The sequence below is a fragment of the Asterias amurensis genome, chromosome 4 (assembly GCF_032118995.1).
Source record: "Asterias amurensis chromosome 4, ASM3211899v1".
Taxonomy (NCBI): domain Eukaryota; kingdom Metazoa; phylum Echinodermata; class Asteroidea; order Forcipulatida; family Asteriidae; genus Asterias; species Asterias amurensis.
Window position 1 is genome coordinate 21,435,835 of NC_092651.1, and position 23,529 is coordinate 21,459,363.

The following is a 23,529-nucleotide window of genomic DNA, read 5'->3' on the forward strand; positions in this document are numbered from 1 at the left end:
TTTAACGCGGCTAAATAATTTGTTTTTCCTCTTGTGACAAAAACACGCACACATTGACTACTCACTCACAAAAATAATTTGATTACAATTTTTGTAAGGCTGTACTAAGTAAACATACACAGTACCACCTGGCAACATTAATCAAAATCAAAAAGCCATGAATAAATACAAACTTCTCATTATTTATCAAATACTGAAAAACAAATCCTTTTGGATAGTAACAACAACTTTATCAGTTGTTACGAATCATACACCGATCATTAAGCCTTTACTAAATCCAAAGCTGACAAGCATTGCAAAACAAGTAATATGAATTTGTATGGTATCTTATCATTTAATGTCCTCGAATTTAGATAAGTTGATCAAATATAGACCAATAGATTGAGGGTTAATGTCTGTTCTCCTGTTGAAGGCAACACCACTCAGGAAAATGTTATAAGTTCAAAGTGTTCTTATAGGTGTTCTAGGCAATACCTACATGTAATTTGCAAGGATTTGGTAAAACCGTAAAGGGTGTCAAAATTTGCTGGAAATTTAAAAACTGGGTGTCCTACAATATATTTTAAAACATGTAAATGTTGGATAAAACAAGGTGTCAAAATTTAAAGGCAGTGGACACCATTGGTAGTTACTCAAAATAATTATTAGCATAAAACCTTTCTTGGTGACAAGTAATGTGGAGAGGCTGATGGTATAAAACATTGTGAGAACTGGCTCCCTCTGAAATAGTTCCCGAGAAAAAAGTAATTTTCCACCAATTTGATTTCGAGACCTCGGATTTAGAACTTGAGGTCTCAAAATCAACCATCTTAATGCCCGCAACTTCGTGTGACAAGGGTGTTTTTTTCTTTCATTATTATCTCGCAAGTTCTATGATCGATTGAGCTCAAATTTTCACAGGTTATTTTATGCATATGTTGAGATACACCAAGTGAGAAGACTGGTCTCTGACAATCACCATTAGTGTCCACTGCCTTTAAAACAGGGTGTCCAAAAGACACCCAGGCACCCCCTCTGGCTAACACTATGCTTGTGGGGCTAAAGTCAACCAAATGAAGTTTACACACAGTCTTCAAAATTGTATTATCATGTATGGATACACAACACAAGCAGATGTTGATTGCCTGGGGGTGTGTGCACCACGCTACTACCAGCATGTCAGTCTCTCAATTGTAACACGCTGCATACTGTTGCAAATCTCAGCACAGCATGTTTTCACCATAGAGCAAGTTTTCACTGTGTACCTTTGAGGCACACCACACCACACGGCCATCACCTGAGATTTGGGTAAAGTAATACAAACCCTTGAACTTACAGGCTTGTGTGCTCAATCACTTGTCTCGTCAAATCAAAACATAGTGACTGCCGTACTAGCTCCTGCCCAGAGTTTACCATGGTGTCAGAAGATGAACTCATGGTGAATTAAAGCAATTTAATTTGGCTTCAGGGTACATAATAAAGTGGGTGTTCCAGAGGTGCTCAAATTTGTAAGCTCACAAAAACATAGGGCTATCAACCTATGTTTAAATTTCCTAATTCAAAAGCTTGGTCAAACCATCTGCAATTTGTTTTTCATAAAAAGCTCATGAATAAGTTTGATTAGTATGCCCTTTCTGATAGATGTTAAATTTGCATCTGAGATATTTGTAAGCTCACAAAAACAAATAATATAATCATCAACCTTTGTTAACACCTTATTCAAAAGCTTTGTCATACCATGGAGCAATGGTCAGACCGTCTGCCATTTTTTCATGATTACCTCATGATTAGTTTACCCTTTCTGCTGTTAGATTAAAACTTTTTATTTAATCGTCTTCGAGGTTTAATCCTTTCATTTCAATTTGTACAATCAGATATACCAGGTTATACAGAGCCTGGAGTATCCTCATCACATTACAGCTGATGGTACCAGTAGCAAAAATCTCTTGATGCCCTTATTAATTTATACAAATAAACATAAATCAAATTGAAGTTTCCCCAACTACCAGCAGATATCATGTGTGCACTGCAGTAAACCTGGTGGTTGGACTGTCATAAAAAGTTCATAACTCACAGCTCAGCTTGCAACATTTGATGTTATTTGCTATGATATCAGCAAGATGGATGACAAACCTGGCTGGAATGTGACAGTTGATGTATTCATTTTGTTCTAGGTACAGGTACAAGTGTTCATGTGTGTGTATCCTATGGCTTCAGGGGTTTGAAAGGTCATGTAGTCAACTGGGTTTGTAGGCTGGGTCTTGGTTTATATCCACAGTGCTATGTCTGAACAGTCTAGACTTGAGGACAAGTCGTTAAATATATCCTGTCACATTGATTCAGTGTAAGGGCGCTCCCAAGACTCTAGCGATAATGCTGCTCTCATGCGAAGGTTGCCCTCGCGAGACGGCTGGCTTCCGACTATAATGGATGGCGCTCTAGTCCCGAGAGCAGTAGTCTCGGAGAGCTTGCAGTCTTGCGAGATACTGCCATTATGCTATCAGTCGATCACCGCAACAAGCACTTAAAGAAATGTCCACAAATCTACTAAGAGTCTAATGCAGAAAGGGGCAAGCTAGGTTAAAGGAATGAAACATGATTCCTAAAATTAAAAAAAGGAAAATTTATTCATCTCAGATGCTAAATATTAGAACCAATAGTATAGCCTTGTATTGGTTCTAAATCTAATATAATTGTTTCTATTGGTTTTCAGTACTATAGAACTATACTCTATAGTACTATAAGAACTATTTGTCATCGTACATGTTTAGTTAAAACTGCCTTATCTAAGAAAATTATTCTTTCTTTTTATTGAGTTCATTCAAAACATGAATTTAAAACATAAATGTGTAGAGTATGTATCAAGCGTGCAGCAAATCTTGCAGTTATTCACTGTTCTCAATTAAGAAATTGGAAAACTAAATTTTAAGTGGGTTCAATTTATTCTGAGGATTTGATTGAATGTTAATTCCTCAATACAACAATACCTTTCTGCATTTAAAAGGGTGGCTGGACTTCACTTCATAACTTATTGTTCATTATTTATTGCCTTTCTTCATGCAAGATATAAAAAAAATATGCTTCCAATAACCATCACTAGACACATAAATTTAAAACATATGATATTGTACATGTTTTTTTATGACAAAATAAATAAACTGACCAAAGTCCACTTCAACTACATTTTACTGTTATTAATATTATACTCATAGATTCGTAGAAAATCACTAACTTCAAGGTTCGATAGCTTAATGCAAATGAATCCTAATTTATGTAATCATTATTTCTGTGATAAGATGTTAGTTTTCTGGACTTTCAAAAAGATTATTCGCTTTGGTCAATGATGATGAAATGTGCCATGTCATTAACACAATCTTTGACAACTATCCCGCTAAGTTTTGCTTATTAAGCAAAATATTAAGCAATATTGTCTGCATTATATGTAATTGGGCCCTTATTAGACAAAACCTAAATGCTGTAAAAAAAAATATTTTAAAAAAGCATGAAAAAACCTTTCACTCAAAACCAAAAGGTTGCATAGGTATTATGTATTCCATTTTCAAATTAGTCTCCAATAATCTCAATAACTCCATGTTCAACAGCAAGTTAACAACCAAGTAAACTAATAGTAAACCAAGACCATCCATCTGGAACAACTGTGTTCACATTCCAAGTGTCTAGACTATTTGATTCTCCTCCATCTCAAGACATCAACGATAAAACTTAAGAGAGCCATCCATCTCAGAGAGAAAGGTAAAACAGGAGCATCAGAGATGCCCCAAGGACCCTGAAGCTACACATCTGGAATACCAGAAGATGACCGGACTACAAGCATCCCTTCTGAAATTAGAATCTAGGCCAACCTCCTTCTCTTTCCATCCCCTTAAGATGCCAGAAGGAAGATAATACCATCTTGAGCCCCTCCTGGATGAAATTCCGTCTGGAACTCCAGGGCCAAGACTCTTGGCTTGACATAGTGGAGAAAAAGGAAAACATGTACACCTATTAACCTTTCCTTACATGGGAATAGGCGTTGTGCAAATTACATCGTGGGTGGCTGCCATCAGACACGTTAATTGAAATTTTTTCTTTTCCGTTTCTGAGTGAATGAACACAAACCAAATCAAATGCATCCTACATATTACTTCTTCGACGTTCAGTAGAAATATTTACAGATACGTTGCTGTACAAAATATTCAGAACAAAATTGTTCGAAATTGTTCGTACATTTTTCCATTGTTCTCCAACTACACATTTTCAGCACTTAGTCGGCTGAAGGATTTTGAAGAGTGATGGCATACATCTTGTACTTTGTGAATAATTAATTGACTAATTGTGTGAGGTACGACGTACATAGTTGTACATATTGAAAGAAGTAGCCAATGGAAAGTAAATTACAACAATTAGTGGCGCAACAGAACGCAACAAAAATCTCATGCATTCTTATGTCAACAATCTCAGCAGCACTCATTAATGCACAGCAGTCCAAATTAGGCACTGTCTATTCTAAAGACAGCTATTTGACCTAAACGACCCCTTAGGTAGAAATATAAAACCAAATCCAAATGCTCAGTTACCTGCTGGATGCTAATCATAATTGCACTGATGATGATATAGGATGAGTACCCATGCTGAGACCTACGTGATGATCCGCACACTATGCTTTACTTCACCATCGCTGCAAAAAGGTCATCATCGTGTACGGATCATTATTCCATCCAAAGCAGATGCTGAGTGGATCAACATAACCTCTAAAGATAAATTAGAAAACACCATCCTATCGGCTTAGAAATCTGCTCCACACGCCTCTCTCCCTCCGTCGTCAAGGAGCAGCATGCACCCCATACTAAGGATCACCCTCAATGGTGTAAGGAGGAGTCAGGGGGGATGTTGCGAATCCCCAAGGCTTGTTATCTTATTCCTGGTGCATCTTATACAAACAGGAAGGCCGTATGACTTGGGAGATGAGGGAGGATGAGTTGATATCTTGCAGCTGTGGTTTTCAAACATTCTGAGAGGATTTACAATTTTACAGTTCTGGTTTAAAGGGTTTTGATACCTTTTGTAGATCAAGTTTTGGGCCATGACATGAATCCCAACTAAAATGAATGAAGATGTATGTAACATAATTTCTCGTTGAAGTTTCAGCTTCATTTGTCTTCAAGTGTTTGAGAAAAAAAGGTGAAAATCACAGTGCAATGTTTTCAGGAGAGTCGCGTACATACGCTGCACATGTACTAGTGCTTAAATAGTGTTCCTTTACTCATCTCTCAAAAACTACAGCACTTCAGCGAGAAATATTTTAAGGGACGCTTTCTACCATCATTATCTTTGAACCGTGTAAGTTTACAGTAAATCTGTGTACATTGTGTTTTTGGGTGTCTTACAAAAAGTAGCCAACCCCTTTAATGTTTGGTGACCATGGAAAGATGAGTGCATACCCCCACATAGTTGACTCAGGATGTACGTATACATATGTACATGTACAGCAAGGAGAACAATTTATGGACCTTGATGAGAGATCAATGCACAGGACCAGTTTTTCCACATCATTTGAACAAATGTTTGTTCATGCCTGGTGGATTTTTCCATCTCTATAATGAGTTATTTCAAGCCTGGAATTACACGAAGAACATACAGTCAATGGCCTACTGTTGCCCTTGGTCTTGGCCATGGTGCCTCTGTGGAAGCAGTGGAAGTCTTCCAATAGACTTTAATATTTTCCAAATGGAAGTGCCCTTTGCAAAATGAAAATGGCCTTGCCCTCTCAAAGATGAAATTCCAGGCCTGTTATTTGTATGTTTTCCTTTTTCCAAACTGAAAAAAATCATGTCAAAATCTTTTTGTATAAATTATATTGAAAAGAGAAACACTTTGGTTAACAGTTATCTCAAGGCATTTGTTATCCTTCACACACTTCTTCCCCATGGCCAGGATTTGGTAAAAACGTGTATAAATTTGCAGGAAATGAAATGTGTGAATGTCCAAATTGTCCACTTGCAATATGTAATTGTAAGTAAACAAAAGACAACCATCTGGCCAGAAATTATTCTGTTATAATATTAACAAATATTTTGAAAATAAAAACCAGGGCCCAATTTCATAAAGCCTGTAAGCACAAAAATTTGCTTAGCATGAAATTTCTTCCTTGGTAAAAACAGGATTATAAAACAAATTTTCATTTGTTGCAAACTGCTTGATACTGGTATTCAGCTGTTGTTTGCTAAATCCTGAAATTCACAAGGAAATTTGGTTGGTAATCCTGTTTTTACCAAGGAAAATTTCATGCTAAGCAAATTTTTTGTGCTTACAGGCTTTATGAAATTGGGTCCTGGTGATTGCCTATACAGGTGTACTCTGATAATGGATTCGGAACAGAAGCTGCACCTGGTAAAATTATTCTGGAATGTTACACCATAACACCATACACTAAAACAAGATGATTCAAATTTTACACGTGAGAAAGAAACAATGTATGTGAATCTTCTCTTTATAGGAGACAGACATTGGCGTAAGTTGTACTCATTGTTGATATGACACGTCACCTAACGAGAAATTGATCTAGTTATTCGATATCAATAAATGGGACAACTAAAGCGTTGAAACAAATGCTAAATATTTTACAACTATGGTTTCTCATTTCATCTCATTTTTTTTTTAAAGCTGCTATTGAAGTAAGTTACCATACCAGAGTTAATTCAGAACTCTGTTTTCAGTGTGGATTCATTCATGCTTTAGATTATTTTATGACACATTTCATCTCAACAATGACTGGTTTTTTTTCAGGAAATCAATGAAAAACATTGTGGCTCATATTTCCCAAGCCCTCATGTTTGTAACAGAGATTGTGTTAGATTGTCGCACTCTTGCGTTGTACCGCCATTAATGCCATAATACGCAGTGATAAAAGGCAACATTATACGGCAATAATATAAAGAAGTAAAATATGGCCATTAAAGATAATAGTACAGCGAGATAAGGCAATAAGTATGGCGGCTGCTGTATAAACACATTAAAAATATGGCGATATACTTTAATAAAATACCGCGATATTACACAATAGTGAGACAATATTACGCCGGAAAAAACAACAACAATTTTTTAGGAACTTACGAATATGTGCCACCATAAAAAAAATGCGAGGAGGAAAAGTATATGTTTTATGGATGTTCGTCAATCGATAATGTAAAATCCTGTATCATTTAATATGTTTTATTTCTAATTGTGATGTTCTTGAGTCTAGTAATACCCTGTCCTAGTTAACAGGTTTATTACTTTAGCAATTTTCCCAGAGGGCGCAAAGCCACTAATCTGTTCAAAGAGTTAAAATAAATTAATAAATAAAGATGAGCAATTTTTCCTTGAAGGGAGATTGGGGGAGGGTTGGTTCCCTTGAGGTTCAAAAGCCCTCTGGTCTTATTAACCCACAAAAAGCATGTGTGAGGTTCATGCACTGTACATGATACATGGATCTAAGATTCATGAGATGGTAGTATGTGAGTTGGTGTGAAGTGCATGGTGGCAGGGAGCGGACATTTGCCTACGTAACTGCGATCGATTAATGTTTTACATTAAAAGTTGTGCAGAACATTGGTATTAAAAATGAAAATGTTTATTAAATATTCACAGATTTGCACATAACTTACATGGTATAGTGGGAAACTTCACTTGAACTATTTTTGCCTGAAATGCTTTAGTTTTTGAGAGATGAATAAAACAATTAGCTGTTATCTCGCAAGCTGCAAACTTGATGTTTGAAAACAGTACAAACATACATGTATATGTAGGCCAATTATTATGGTTATATTTTGTTCTCACTAGTCATTTCTTGTGACTCTGATGACCAAATAGAGCTGAACTTTTCACAGGTTTTTGTTACTCCATGTAGGTCCTAAATATTATGTTCTTGGATTACATAAAGTGTGTTTGTCAATTACCAATGGTGTCCATGTTCTTTACAATATTCCCCGTTTCTTCTCACTTTGATTCAACTCAATTTGCCTCATGGTCATCTGCTAACCAGCTGTGAAATCTCATTCATTCAATCTTCATATTTAATATCCAAGCTGCCTATGTGGTCCTGTAACAATGTGAATCGAGAGAACTGTCAATGTTGGCTTATACTTAAGCTGCATATGGAAAGCTGCCCGACCCTTCCATGACAAAACAAACCAACTCAAATAGCGACATTTTGTCATAAAAACAGATGAAATTGAGTAAAAAGAGGCAGAGATAGGACATGTTATATATCACATCTATACCGACATGCCTTTGAAACTTTTATTTATTTATTTAAAAAACAAGATTGGAAATAAAACTGAAATTCTAAATCTGGAATAACAGAAAATACATTGTGATAGTATGTTGTGGTCCCCCTCCCCCCAAAAAAACCCAAAACAGGAATTTACAAAACAGGGAGACTGCCAACATAATAGGGCTAGCTGGCTCGGCTGGTAAAGCGCTGGGATAATAATCTGGAGGGTTGGAATCTTATACTAGTAAATATTTGTTTGTTTCAACTCAAAATTACTCTTAGTCTTAGTCTTAGTATTCATTTGAAGCCAGCCGCACATGCACAATACTAAGGTGCCATAACTTTAAAAGTCTATTTGCAGTAAATTGGTGGGACTTCAAGACACAAAGGAACAGATTAGTTTGATGGTTTTGCAAACAATTGACACTATTGTGTTCCCACTTCACAACTAAACCTTGAAAGACTTTACAGGTAAGCTCTGACAGGTGCTGCTGTTTGTGTATTCTTTTAAGTGGGGAGTGTAATCACCTAAGGGTTACTGTAAAAAAACTTTCAGAATGTGGTCAAACATCGAGGACCATTAATCATCCCTTCCAGACATTAGGAGTTCCCCCCAAAAAATCAAATTTCATGATCATGTTCCGTTCCAACTGTAGAATCGTCCCAATTATGGTTAGGGTCGGTCCCAACTTCCTAGATGGTGTTCGTACAAGCTTCCAACATGCAGGGTAGCCCCACTGGTGAGGCTGGTGGATTTTTAAATCAGGTCTGGGTGGTGGGGGACCATCCTATAATAGATTCTTCTCAATTTTGTCAAGAGTTCTACCTTAATAATTATTATATGTAACACGAAAAGCCCCATCCCATTATATAACATAGGTAAAGACAAACTTGAGGAGATCGTACATTTATGTCAGATGAGAGGCCACTGATAGTGGGTAAATTTGTAAGTTTATCATTATCACTTTCAAGCAATCCCAAGTGATCGTCCCAACTATAGTTGGGATTATAGTTGGGATTGTTCCAAAGTTGGGGCGGAACAATCATTGCCTAGAGTACTGCTCAGGAATCTACTTCAATGGAATGACGACCTTCATGGATCATTAGCTGATACAAGAACCTCTCTGCAGGGATGTAGTCCAAAAGCTTTCAATCAAACCATGAGATTAACATCTTCAAGGAGACATTTTAAGACCACATTTCTTCTCACACTCAGCAGAGCCAGTACTTTTCCCCAAAGAGTTTTGATAGGCCAAGAATCCCATATTTTCTTTGAGAGGGCAAGGCTAGTTTTTGTATTGCAAGGGCATTTCCATTGGACAATGTGTGGCTCCAAGCCTGATGGAATGTTCTCCAGGAATAGCATACAGACTTCTTGAAATAATAAGAGAAATTTACATTCATCTCCATGTTTAAAAGCACCCTACCGACTATTGAACAGTCTTTGTACCAAATAGCCAACCATTTCTCTCATAATGTGCAACTTAACCCTTTCATGCATCATTTATTTTTGTGATAAATTTGTCATTTGGACATGATAATTGTTTTTGCAAAATTGTTTGCGCAAATGGGGGATCCCAAAACATGTCACATAATATTTAGCACCCTCAAGAGTCCTCTTTCCCATTCTGAAAACTGTGTGGTCGTGTTGATACTAGGCCTCGTAGATGTATTTTTTTTTGTTTTACAACCATTTTTCTGAAGGGATTTTAAAAACCGGTCGCTAGCGACTCTGGTCGGCGCATGAAAGAGTTAAAAGGTTCAATACTATGGTGAAATATGCAGCACCTGCCAATACATGTACTCAACCCAATGGGTAAATTCCCAGAGACAAATCACAGCTCCTACAGCAGTCCATACCAAAGGGGGTATTAGTTGCAGATTGTCAGCTGTATTGATTCAACACCTTCATGCATGAATGCATCACATTGGGATGTTATTCTTAGCCAGCATTTTTATTCACTGGCAGTTTGGGCTTGACATCATGCACTTTGCACTGGCCACCCATGTTTAAATACATGACCTGAGAGATCGATAAAACTGTGCCTGCTGGTGAATATAATCATGGAGGTAGCTAGAAATATGAAGTAGTGCAGTGATTTTTATAGCTTCCAAAACGACGCCTCAAGAATGACTTTGGTGCTGCATAAACTCACCTCATTCACAGCAAAAATGCATTCACCCCCAATTTTTGTGCAATTATTCACTTTAAATCTGCACCAGTGGCATTCCAGCTTCATGTAATAACACTAAGAATCCTGCTACGCTGATATTTTCATTGAGCTACTGATACTAAGCCTATTTATAGTTTATTAAAGTAGAATTCTATTCTTAATGTCAACCTGGGTTGGCCCCCAATAGCCCCGAGCTAAGTAAATCAACACCAACTCCAGGTTGAGTGTAAACTTACTGCAACGTAATCAGAGACTTCCAGGCCCTAAGCAGGTACAGGTTTTTTTTTCTCCTTGTTTGTCTATTTTAGGTAAGTATGCTGACAAATTGTAGGTCAAAGCAGGTGGGCCTGAAAAATGTTGGGAAATCCAGGGACCAATTTCATAAAGCTGCTAAGCACACAAATTTGCTTAGCATGAAATTTCTTCCTTGATAAAAACAGGATTACCAACCAAATTTCCACGTGTTTTTCAGGATAAGCAATTTACAGCTGAATACCAGTGACAAGCAATAATATGCAACAAATGGAAATTTGGTTGGTAATCCTGTTTTTAGCAAGGAAGAAATTTCATGCTAAGCAAATTTGTGTGCTTAGCAGCTCTATGAAATTGGGCCCTGGTGTTTCACAAAGTATACCTCCATGTACAGAGTAATCAAGAATTCAGAACTGACAATATGTAACAAATCTGCATTATAAAATATAATTTTGTTTAGCTAGCAAAGTCAATGAGCATTCAGGTTGGCGCAGAGGTTTCTTCTCTGTCTTTTCCCACTTTAAACTCAAATATTATTAAAACAGTTTTTTTTTTTAAGTTTATGTTGTGACAAGCTGCACAGCCACAATCACGAGTAAACTGTTTGTTTTTAAGACACCAAATGAACATGAACGACATAAAATATTGGGTCTCTTTGCAGATCTTGTATTCAGCAAACTCAATAACTTTTTATTTATCATTGACACAGTGATTGTTCATTGATATTATAACATTGAGATAACTGTCATTGAAAGTTTGCTTTAAAAATAGGAAACCCACAAAAGTTACTTTTTAGTGCATTAGCTGGTGCAAATATTCATGCAGTCTCTGTAATTGACAGTTTGAATTTAATGCAAAAATTAGACAATCACCTTTTAAACAGACATTGCAGAGTGGTTGACTGAGGCTGACGTAGTTCTACATTTTTCTTTGTGAAACAACTTTTTATTTATTTATTTTTTTTTTAAAGTTGTCTCCAAGATCTCTGCTCTACTGCAGTCAGCAATTTTATTAGAGTATTTTCAGTATCAAATCCTATGAGCATTCATGTTTGTGTTTGCAGAATGCCTTTAAAAAGATGGAAATCTTTACAAAATTGCTACAGTGCAGTCGCGTATCATTGCTTCAAGGCTTTTGCTCATCGCCAGAGTGGCAAGTCCACATAATTAGTGGAAACAATCTAGCCTAATATTTTGCTTGATAAACTTGAGAATTGTAACTTTTGGTCTTAGTGCGACTTTCCCTTTCAGTCTTATTGACCTTTATAATTTGGATGTTGCATGTCTTACTTAGGATTAGTCGTGAAGTGATAGAGTAACTAACATTTTTTTTGGGGGGGTGGGGTAAAATTAATTATTCATTTTAATTTCCTCTTCTGACGTTTTATTTTTATTTTTAGCCATCACCTTAATTGTTGAGTGGTCTGTTTTTACCTCCTTGTGAGTGGCAACTTCAACAAAATAATTTTTAACAATAAAGTCTAAAGTAGACCCAGAAACTTGGGCAATGTACTCCATTAAAAAATGTTTTGACATCTGCAACCATAATTTATGATTGCAGATACGTCAACAAAAAAATTCAAGGAATCATAACAAGTGATTATAATAACAATCAGGATTTATACAGCGCCAACATCAAACCAGTCGCCGAGCATTTTACAATATTAAAAAGGAGTCTCTAAGTCAAGCCCTTCACAATATTAAAAAATAATTAAATTCATTACATTGCACGTCAGTGTAAAGGAGTCTAAAAGCATTTAACACAAAACCAACAAAACAGCAATAAATTTACACTTCAGTGAAAAAAGTACAGCGCCCCAGTTACTGGGTCTAATTAGTACGAGACTGTGTGTGACATAGCAATGGGCCTTTTATATAGGCCTAACGTTTTATAAAATTATTGACCAAATTTGATTTGTAAAGATCACTTAACACACTACACAATGACACTTGATGCCCAAATTTGAGCTAGTGGAAGGAAGTGACTACAAAATACAGACTTATAAATGCAAACTTCACCAAGAAGAGGACATTACAAAATGTTAATGATTTTGTGCAATATTTTTCATTTTTCAATGGTAAAAGTAAAACTTGGAGTTAGTAAAGAGGATAGCCTTATCATCAGCTGATCCAACGAAAAGTTGCATGCCTGAAAATACAACCCCAGTGACTGGGGCGCTGTATTCCTTTATTTTTCGAAATTTTGACGAAAAAAATATTACAAGGATAATATCAAAATTTCGAAAAAAGGAATACAGTGCCCCAGTTACTGGGTCTAATCTCAACTATATTTTTAAGATGTTTTTTTTAAAACATTGTTGATGTGTAATTTCTTGTTTGATTAGGTTAGAGACATTTTATTTTTAATTTAGAAAATACACTGGAAAAACTGATCATTTGTCAGTCAGGGATGACTCGACTGGTTATAATTAGATGAATCCCTTAATAACTTAATCTTTAATAATTTGACAAGTGTGCTGTTTCCATCTCATAGGACTTTTTTAGGAGGCTTTGCCGAATGCTTAGATCAGAAGTCAAATTACACACAACCCATCACAGTGACATAGGCCTAACTGAAAATATTTCTGATCGGCCATACAAACAATTTGTTTTAAACGTTTTTTCCAGCTTACCTCGGTTTCCGTCATCAAAAGCAAAGAAAGAACTCCTTACATGCATAAAATGCTTTCCCAGTGAAATTTCCCAGCTAAAGATCAGCCTCAATTCGCGCAGTTTTCTGTGTTCTTCTTTAAAATGTGCCAACCGGTGTTGCCCAACCGTCCGCTGTCAAAAGACAGTGCAAGCCGGTGTTTGTTTTTTATTTCATGAAAGAAACCTACGGTTATGTTTTGCAGCGCCCTCCAGAGTTGAACCGTAGATAAAACAGCCTAAACCCGTGTGTCAAAGCCACTGTAATTGGTCAGTTACGTGATATATCAAGGACATCATCCAATGACAAGGATCCTTCTTGTGACGATCTCCCTAAAAAGCAAAACATCTTTTGTTTTGGACCGGCCGGACACATGCTTCCTTTTTTTCGGGCATCAGACATCACGTTGAACATTGAAAGGGTAAACATTATATTAATCTATTTCTTACGACCCATTTATTAAACACTTTTTAGTAAAAGTCTCGGTGCAGTTTCTTGTTTAATTGTCGACATAGAGCTTTTTTACGTAAACATAATTTATCATTAAAATTTAAATAAACACAATTTCCTCATTTGCCTTCCACCATGATGATCATATGCTTCATGTGCTTGTTCATCACTTCATGGGGGGCGTTTGTATTGCCTTGATGACTTTGCAATTTTGACACATTGTGATACACATGCCACATTCCTCTGCAGTCATTTCGGCATTTATATACAAACTAATAAAGCGGCCTAGGCTATCTGACTCATACTATTTACACTACAGTCAGTAACAGTGGGCTGTCTAGTGTCTGAACTCCATTTAATCACAGCAGGGACACGCCATGAGGCAAAGCACAAGTTGTCAAATGTCATTGATATTGTTGCGAACAAATTGAACTCGACCTATCAAATTCCTGTTGATGAAATTTCAATAATTGTACTTTGTTTTAAAATACTTGAACAGGAAAAATGAGTTCAGTCACTAGTCGTGCAGTCGGTGCAGTAGTTGGAGGCTTCATAGCAGATGCTGCAGGTATGTCACGTACATTTACTTAAACGAATCTTGCTTGTTCGGTTGGCTTTCTTTTAACTTTAAGTAAACTATATTAAGCTGGCAAATTGTGTAGGCCTAGTGCCCTCTTTTGTGTGACAATTTTTGACAAGTTGTGCTGTTTTCATTAACATCACAACTAGAAGTTTTCAATTAGAACTCGGTAAACAAGATTTTTCGGCTGATGTTCTGCTATTTCTTTTGAAAAAAAACAATTGAAATGTCTCAGGTTATTTTTTTTTTAGTAGTTTAATTGCCATTTCCTAACAATGTAAGTTTGAATATTTTTTTGTTGACCATGCCTGTCAAAACTACTATACCTACAATTTTGTTCTGACCTGTGTTTGGATCCCTTTTTCCTTGTTAAACATTGAGAACAAAAGAGCATGTTTTCATTTCTAAATTGTATACAGCATCCAAATAGGACTAACAAATAATTTGACAAGCAGCATTTGAAGTAACAGGCTTGGAACTTCATCTTTGAACGGGCAAGGCCATTTTGACTTTGCAAAGGGCACTTCCATTGGAAAATCTTTGAGTCGATGAGAAACTTCTAAAGGGGCACCAAGGCCTAACGTCCGTCGATATCGGTTTTTTCCCATTACCGATATATCGAAAATTTAATATCGAGTATACTCGATATATCGAGTATTTCCCGCGCGCAAGATGAAGCCTAAAAACAGCACTTGGTATACTCATGGCGAGTAGAAATATATATACCGTAGACTGACAGTTTAATAGGGTTACATTTAAACCTGTTTTGGGGGGCCCCGACCTTGTTTGTAGTTCAAAAATTTCAAATTGCGTAGTCCCGCGCCCCGATTATTTCTGGTTTTACAACAAAGTATGATCGCCGCTACCGCTGGCTTGGCCAATATTGGTGAACGCTCACCACAATTCTCGATTCGTGATTGGCCATGATTGACCGTCTCAAAATGACACAGAGCCTTTGTGAGTTGCGTGACTCGCCGACATTAAGGTGTCAGTTGCCGATGCGTTGACGTAAAAGTGTCAATCAAGTTGTCCGACGGGCGCGCGGGCGGGCGGCTTTGGGTTGAGATCTTTGGTACGATGTGGAAAAAAAAAATTGGTGCGACAGGCCCGCTGTTCTATGTGGAGAGTGAAGTGTGTTAGGGGAGCGTGGCGCTTCAAACTTCAACACTAAATGAATTAGTTACTAAACTTTTTCAGAGTCTAATGCCCTCAAAAATAACGACAATTCACGGCAATATTGTTAGATACATTATACATGTCCGCTGGTATGTTACACTACCTTTACGGTTGAAAATGGTTGAGATAATCATCGAAAAAAAAATCACTAGAAAGTCCCGCAAAACACAGACCTACCATTCCGCGCTCACAATATACAACGCAAACAGCATGCAGTCACATAGTCTCCAATAAAGGCTCGTAGCACTTAGCATTCTATAAAGGCATGAAACATTGAATGCTAGAACGCCCTCTATTGTCAAAATAACGCAGTGCATCACGCGATACCGCGTTGACAAAAGACTGCACTTGTCTGTGCATGCTTGGGCAAACGGGTTTTCCCCCCGAATTGCAATAACCACACACGCTGGTGTGCACGCTTAAACCGTACAACACCATAGTTATCGCTGGTACGCACGCATTAGCCGCCGACAACGTGGTCTGCGAAGCATAGTTCCTCGGAAATGTTAGCTTGTTTACGAACACAACGTGTAGGCTTTATTTGACCAAAATGACGCCATTACGATACCTTGGATTGATAGAAAGATTATTTTTCTGTATAACGTAAGATTGTTTTCTTCCTTATTTTGTTATGTCTTGTTGATTCGGGGAAATTTTTTGCGGGGTATTTTTGCAAAGTAGCGGTGGTTTCTTTTGAGGTTTTACCGTACGCTCGCCGCGGGGTCGTGAACTTCTGCGGCGGGCCAGCGGCTGATGGCGAAAGCCCGAAGAACAAGCAGACATACTTGGTTGTAAAACGTATTTTATTTAATACGGCAACTCAAAATGATGAAACTATATAACGACGACGGCTTTTCTAATACTCAAACACAGATTTCTCTTAAATAATCGGACACTCTTTTGGTATTTTCGATATCATTTAGGAACATCGAAATTTTCAAAACATCGAAAATTTTCGATATATCGAAAATCCGATATTACGATATGATTATAAAAGTGACATCGGCGATTTCGATGTCAAAAAAATATCGAGTTTTTGAGTATTTTCGATATATCGACGGACGTTACCAAGGCCAAGACCATGGCAATGCCTCTGTGGCCTCCCTGTCTAGTCCCGAAGTTAAGTGTGCCCTCAAGCCTCCAGACAACTATTTGCCAATCCTCCAATGATGTGACAAAGACCTGAGCGGGTCTAAAGAAGTTCGAGCCCAGTAAACAAGTGTGTTAAAAGAGATTTAATGCAACATAACGATTTTTAAAAATAATAATAAACAGCATTTATAAGGGGCATTATGAATAAAAGATTCCTCTATGCGCCTAAAAAAAAAAGATGAAAAGGCTGATACAGAGGGCGGTCTACAGGTGGTGATAAAAACAGTCAATCAGGATAGGACAACCATCAAAACTGAAACTCCTTGTGAATGAACTCCATCTTTGTACATTGTATAACAATAAGCAATCTCCAGTATCTTGTGTAACTCCAATAAACTTTGTGATGTCCACCTCACAGAGGGGTGAGTGGAAGAATGATAAGGGTGGTGTGGTCAGTTTAGTGTTGGACCACCAATACCAGTGCCTTGACTGTTGCTATAGGCAACAGCTGCAGTTGCTATAGGCAACAGCTGCACTTAAAGGAGCAGTGCACTAAAGGTGCCTGGTCACACATGTGTAACTAAAAAAGTAAAACTGTTGTATATGGGCTTGCTGGGAATTTTATCACTCGAACTAAAACATGTGCTGGCCCTCTACTAACCGAGCTATGTATCCCTACAATGTATGTTGGCAGACTCCCTACTGTGTCAATTGCCTATACACAGGGATCATACCCTAGTTAAGGTTACAACCTCTGAATTTTAACATAAGAATTTGCATCAAATGAAATATTTTCATATCCTTAGAACCCTCCTACTGATGCACCATTCAAAACCATTCAAAATTCACTAACGTTTACAACCCCATCGTCTTTGTACACACATGGTAGTACCATTTGAGCAGGGTTGATGATAAGCTGTACTACCACTCAAAACCATTCAGATGGTTTTGAGCTGTGCATACACTGTACCTGTGTGCATTGCCATAGCCGAATGGTGTCAGATGGTCAGCAAGCTGTAAAACAAATCCTGTAGTGGCTATGACATAGTGTGTGGTAACCTGGTAGCCATGGGCAGATTGGTCACCCCCAAACCGCCTGGTATCACTCAAAGTCATGACTTAGTGGGATCCTTGGTAGGATTCTGTACCAGCTGCACCACCATTCAAAACCATTTGGGGAACCATTCAATACCATTCACTTGAATGGTTTCAAATGGTGTATCAACTTGTTACAAAAAGGCACTGATTGTAGGAGGGTTAATATATTAAAAGCTAATTTTATCTTTGTGGAAAAATACTTTTTAATTTTTTTTTTTTTTCTGACTGTGCTTTGCCGAATAGATGAAAAACAACTTTGTGCAAAGAATTTTTTTAACTTGATACTAGAATGAATAACACTAGTGTCTTAAAAGTCTCTGATCGTCTTGGGAGTTTAATTTTAACAGCTTCTATTTTAATAGCACAAACCACTTCTACCACTTGGGACTAGCCATCAAGAACTCAGTCTCCCTCATGCTTCCAATACACCCATACCTGCAATCCCTACTGTGTATTTGATGTGATTACCGCAAACTATTTTAGGGAAAAGCAAAATTCACACCAATACAAAACTATTAGCCATCTGTTTGAAGGAACTTTATTTTGAAAAAGAGTTTGACATCTCCTGGGAAATTGTTTCACTAATACTCTTTGTCATGGGATTTTAACTGAACAAATTTTAAACATTCCGTTCCCTGGATGTTTACTGAATACCTTCTGCAGGTTGACAGGTGATGCTTGATTGACAGTTAAACATGGATTTGTTGATAAATCTGTTTTGTAAATAGGGTGTGAATGACAGCTGGGTCTAGAGCTTTCAAGTTTAAGTTTACTTGGTAATTTATAAGTCCTGAGTTGTGGTTTGTGTGGGGTTTTTGAGGCATAGTTTGGGTCATAATTAGTTGGAATGTGGACTGCTTTCTATTCTTCTGTACAGACTCACAGGGATTTTGTGTGCATTATTTTTGTATGACATGATACAGCATCTGGATTTTGTTGTTGTTGGTGGTTTTTTAGGATTGGATAGAATTTATTTTCAAAACAATTTGAAAAAGGCTCTTTCTTTCCACACAATAGCAACATATTTTTTTGGAGATTATGCTCACCAGAATAAGGTTGCCAGCCAAACTACCACGTCACAAGCACAATCAGTAACTGGTATCCTGCTTATTTTTGCTAAGCAGAAAATGTTTAAGCAATATTTTTTGCTTTCAAAGTAGCCATATTAAATTTGGCCCTGGTCTCTTGGGTTTCGTTATTTTAGCTCAATGCTGTCTATTTCTTAACACCAGTTCTGACCGTGCAGCTTAATGTACTGCATGTTAGTTACTTCAGTGTAATTTCACTTGAAGAGTTTATTGACGTCACAAGATGCCACAGGGTATTAAGTTAGTATTCACATGGGCTCTTGCTCTCTATCATGCCACTAGAACTGCAGGTGCGGAATATTTATTAATTATGAGACAACATGAAATATTCATACATTCTTAATGAGTTGTCTGCAAAGTGCACGTACATAAGAAGTATGGCCTGTGCATTATACATTTATCCCCTAAGTAACTCGTCCTATGTAAAAGACAGTACAATTTGTTCTTGTCAAGAACGGGAAGTGAAATTTAAACATTCTCAAGGTTATTGTTGGATGCCTAGCTGTGCTGTCTTTCAATATATTAGATGACAGGTATTATACAGTGTATGAAATACAATTTTCATATTATTGATATTATTATCAGGTCTGGAATTATAATGGCCTCTGTTGCCCCTGGTCTTGGTCTTGGTGCCCCCTTCAAAGGTTTTCTGTAGACTTTATGATTTTTCAACTGGAAGTGCTCATCGGAAAATAAAAACATGGCTTTGGGTTGCCCTCAAAATTGTTGGCCTAATGTATATTCTGTTACTTTAGACATTATTTTGTATTTGCTTTCAAAAACAATGCAAACATAAAACAAATTTGCACAAATACATAAGTTATAATAACAATGCTCAGACTGCTACGGGTTAGTTAAAGGCAGTGGACACTATTGGTAATTACTCAAATTAATTGTGAGCATAAAAACTTACTTGGGTAATTCAAGCAATGGAGAGCTGTGCAAAAACATTGTGAAAAATGGCTCCCTCTGAAGTAGTGTAGTTTTCAAGAAAGATGTAATTTTCCACTAAAATATTTGAATTTGATTTCAAGACCTCGGAATTAGATTTTGAGGTCCCGAATTCAAGCAGCTAAAAGCACACAACTTCGTGTGACAAGGGTGTTTTTGTCCATTACTATCTCGCAACTTCGAATACCAATTGAGCTCAAATTTTCACGGGTTTGTTATTTTATGCATATGTTGAGATACACCAAATGAGAAGACTGGTTTTTGACAATACAAATAGTGTCCAGTGTCTTTAATGTCACTTTTCAACTTGACCTGTGGGCTACTGAAAACTGTGCAACCAGTACTTCCTTTTTTTAAATGCTCATACTGATTCCTTCTCAGATGTTAATATACATAAAACAGGTTGCGTAACTTAGTTATTTTTGAGTGTGCGAATGTAACTTCATTTGACCAAAAAATTGGTTGTGGTCACTATTGTTTCATCAAAAAGGTACGTTTGTGATAACACATGTGTAAAATCTGAGCCTCTAAAACGTCCTGGAGACAAGTTAAGTAAAAGGCACAGTTTACTAGCTTCGTCTGCTATTCTACAATAGCTTAAACAGAAGGCATGTTTAACCAATTTTAAATACTTGGTCATAAAAAAAAAAAGTTATCCTTTGCATAAAAACAAAACCAAAAACCAAAAACTAATCGTTAAAAGAAAGATATAAACAGTAATCCAGAATGATTGATTGTCACACATAAACTCTAAACATTCATCTCACTTTTATAATTCCTGTTTTACAAACAACTCATTGTTGCACAACTTAATCCTGACTCAACCCTTTGAGTCAACCCAACACTGAGTCGTTTTGTTTCTAAGAATGTTGTGGGCTGCCTCCTGGCTGGATATTTCTTTAAGTGGGGTGACAACATCACAGTTTGTTTATTGTCCTCTTATAGGTTGAAATATGACATTATAAGTACATGTTGTCATGCATGATATGGGAAATGCTCAGTTTAGTGTCACATAATCGGTAATGAAGTGAATCATTTTTGAAGAAATTGTGCGAATGTTTTTGACTTGTTAACTGGTTGCTCATTTTGATTAAGTTATATTTTCCACAATAGCTTTTTGCTATTAAGCGTTGCTCATAAAATGGCAAGGCCTAAACAATCATAGTTTATCGGCCACAGCCATTGAATGTGTAAAAAAACATTTTTTAATATGTCTGAACTCCTGCCTACCTGTGGTCCAATGTTTGTTTTCATGACAGGACTGTAACAGACACAAACACACTCAGGTCGCTCAGTAAACTTCTTAAGACAAGAATGTTTTTAACAAAAAATCTATGCGTACACTAACAAAGATCCTGGATTTTATCATGAAAATTTAAAGCTTCTGAAGGTTTGAGATACAAAGTAGTTGTTGTTTTTCTGAAAAGAAAACATGCCACAGAATCCACTGGGAATGTAAGAATGTAATCCGCTTCGACAACAGAAGCCATTTACATATATTTCAAGCCATTTACATATATTTCAAGCCATTTACATATATTTCATCACTTCTCATCATCATTAAGCCTAATAGTTCATGTTTGACGGCATGCATGTTACCCATCATTACCTAAACAGTTTAATGTTGACTCACTGATTCTAACCGTGGGACACAAGTACCAGTTTATTAGCATGGTTCATTAGGATGATGGGGAGCAGAACTCATCTTACCTCAGGCCGGAGAGGCCCAGGGTGATAGGGTATCAAGTGGACCCCAACATTTCCATAAAAGTCCTGGGGCTGTGTCACAAACGTGGTAAATTATGGATGTTTCCTGATCTGCAACTCCCCAGAGTATAAATAACTGTCTGAGGGCACGTCGAAATGTCTTCTACATGTAAATCACGCGCCGAAAATATTCATGTGGAGTGGTGATAATTTTCTTCTCTGTTGGGGAGGTTTAAAGTGGAAAGTTGTAATGTGAACTTGGACTTGTTTTTGTATTTAGTTTCTGTATAAATAACCAATCGAATTGAACCTATAATGTTCATGCTTGTCTAGCATTATAGGAATTGATCGTCCATAATGAATAATAACATTGCCTCTGGTGTTTTGACGAGTGCAAGGCTTGGATTTGTTATAATTATTTTGACTTGTGTTTTTGGCGGCTACTATTTTATATCACCATCCAAAGAGGACATTTCCCTTCTGTGGTTTATTGTTTAATATAATTTCCAAAGAGGAAACATTTTCTGAAAGAATCCTGCACCGTGCTATATATTTTAGTTGGTCTGTGTAATTTTTAGGTGCAGAAAGTTAAATCAGTTTATAAATATTGCAGCCCATGTTGATGATTATACAATCTTATTATACAAATTAGAAATGGTCTTCATGTATCTATACTGTAGGCCTAGTATTTATAAATGTTTTTTTTCTACGGTTACAAAATTATACAAACAAGAAAAATTTGCATTGTCTAGAATTTCTCGAACTAATCTCCTTTCTTTCCAATTATTGATTCATGAACAATTCATAAAACCATCACAAAACCATTTCAGTGTAATGCATCAAATTTTGATGGCCTACAAAGACCATCATTTCCTCAACTGCATTAGGTCACTAGGTCACTTCAGATTTGTGTTTACACACAACAGTGCTGTTGTGGCAATGAATACCACTTTTCATACATCCACAATTTTTACAGGTAACCCCATAAAGTTCTTTTGCCCTTGCCATTCTGCATAATTTCCTGCTGGCCCAACATGCTTGTAATGCTTGAACAGTAACTGTTATTCTCCATGTTACATGTAAGTGCAGAAAGATTGACACATGCCTCTTATTTGTTAGTAGTTTGCACTTTCTAGACCATGCATTTAAGCTTGGGCGATATCACGATATTATCGAATATCACGATATTAATTTGGAAACGATTTCGATATCGGTTCGATTTGGTTTTAATCGAAATATCGATATATCGCGATATATCGTGATATCGATTTAGTATCGCAATTTCGCGATGTATTTCCTAGCTGAGACATCTTGCACCCCATAGGTTTGGAGTAAAACCAGAAGAATAGGTCATTATAACACCTCTCTTGTGCTATGATTGTCTCTTCTACAACTTTCACTGGGAGTTTGAAGACTGATGATGTCAAATTTAACTAATCGCGATTATATCGAATATCGCGATATATTATTGGCGATATATCGTGAATAAAATAATTGGATATCGCCCAAGCTTACATGCATTATCCTTAAACGCATTGCATACCCTTTGGTTTTTGGAACTGTTCAGTTGTTTTAATCCTATAAAAAATTTACACGTAATTGTTTACAATAAAATTAACAATATATATTTGGTTTGCGGTAACACCATGTGTGTATCTACTTGCCAGGTAGAGTTTGTTCTTAGAGAACTGTCTTGCTTAATTCTACTACCGCAGAGTAGATTGTTTGGGAGACTTCTCAGTTCTGAAAAGAACTGTCCTGCTTATTAAACTGGGGAAATTTCATTTCAAAAGGTAATCATGTTTGTTGAGATATCGCTGAATCTCTGGAGTGAATTTATGTCCACACAGGAAGAATAATCCATATGAATACACAGTCTGAGAAGCGTTGAAAATGAGAAGCTTTATGGGTTACGCCGCATTATTTTCATTTTATGTGGATAAAATGGGAGTTCTTTTTCTCATAACCATAGCACATCAAAGCTAAATGTTTCTCTATCATGCATTATACTACCCAAAGCTGCTGTACTACTTCTTACCACGTAAGCTTTTATTTCCACTAATTTTCAGTGTCATTACC

At 36.8% G+C, this 23,529-nt stretch overlaps 2 protein-coding genes across 3 annotated transcripts in view; one reads left to right on the forward strand and one right to left on the reverse strand.

Moving 5' to 3' along the window:
• The window catches only part of LOC139936522 (uncharacterized), a 73,169-nt gene that overhangs the window by 46,580 nt on the left and 3,060 nt on the right, over window positions 1-23,529 (reverse strand). Inside the window, exon 1 of one of the 2 annotated variants that reach the window (XM_071931355.1) lies at window positions 13,292-13,442. The exons of the other annotated variant lie outside the window; for it this stretch is intronic. The gene's annotated coding sequence lies outside the window, so the exon portion shown is untranslated. Of the gene's footprint in view, window positions 1-13,291; window positions 13,443-23,529 lie in introns of those variants that run through there. 2 annotated transcript variants of the gene reach the window in all.
• The window catches only part of LOC139936524 (crystallin J1A-like), a 40,439-nt gene continuing 30,506 nt past the window's right edge, over window positions 13,597-23,529 (forward strand). The window contains exons 1-2 of the mRNA XM_071931360.1: window positions 13,597-13,729; window positions 14,258-14,326. Of these exons, the coding sequence (XP_071787461.1) occupies window positions 14,263-14,326 (64 nt within the window). The 5' untranslated portion in view covers window positions 13,597-13,729; window positions 14,258-14,262. The remainder of the gene's footprint in view (window positions 13,730-14,257; window positions 14,327-23,529) is intronic.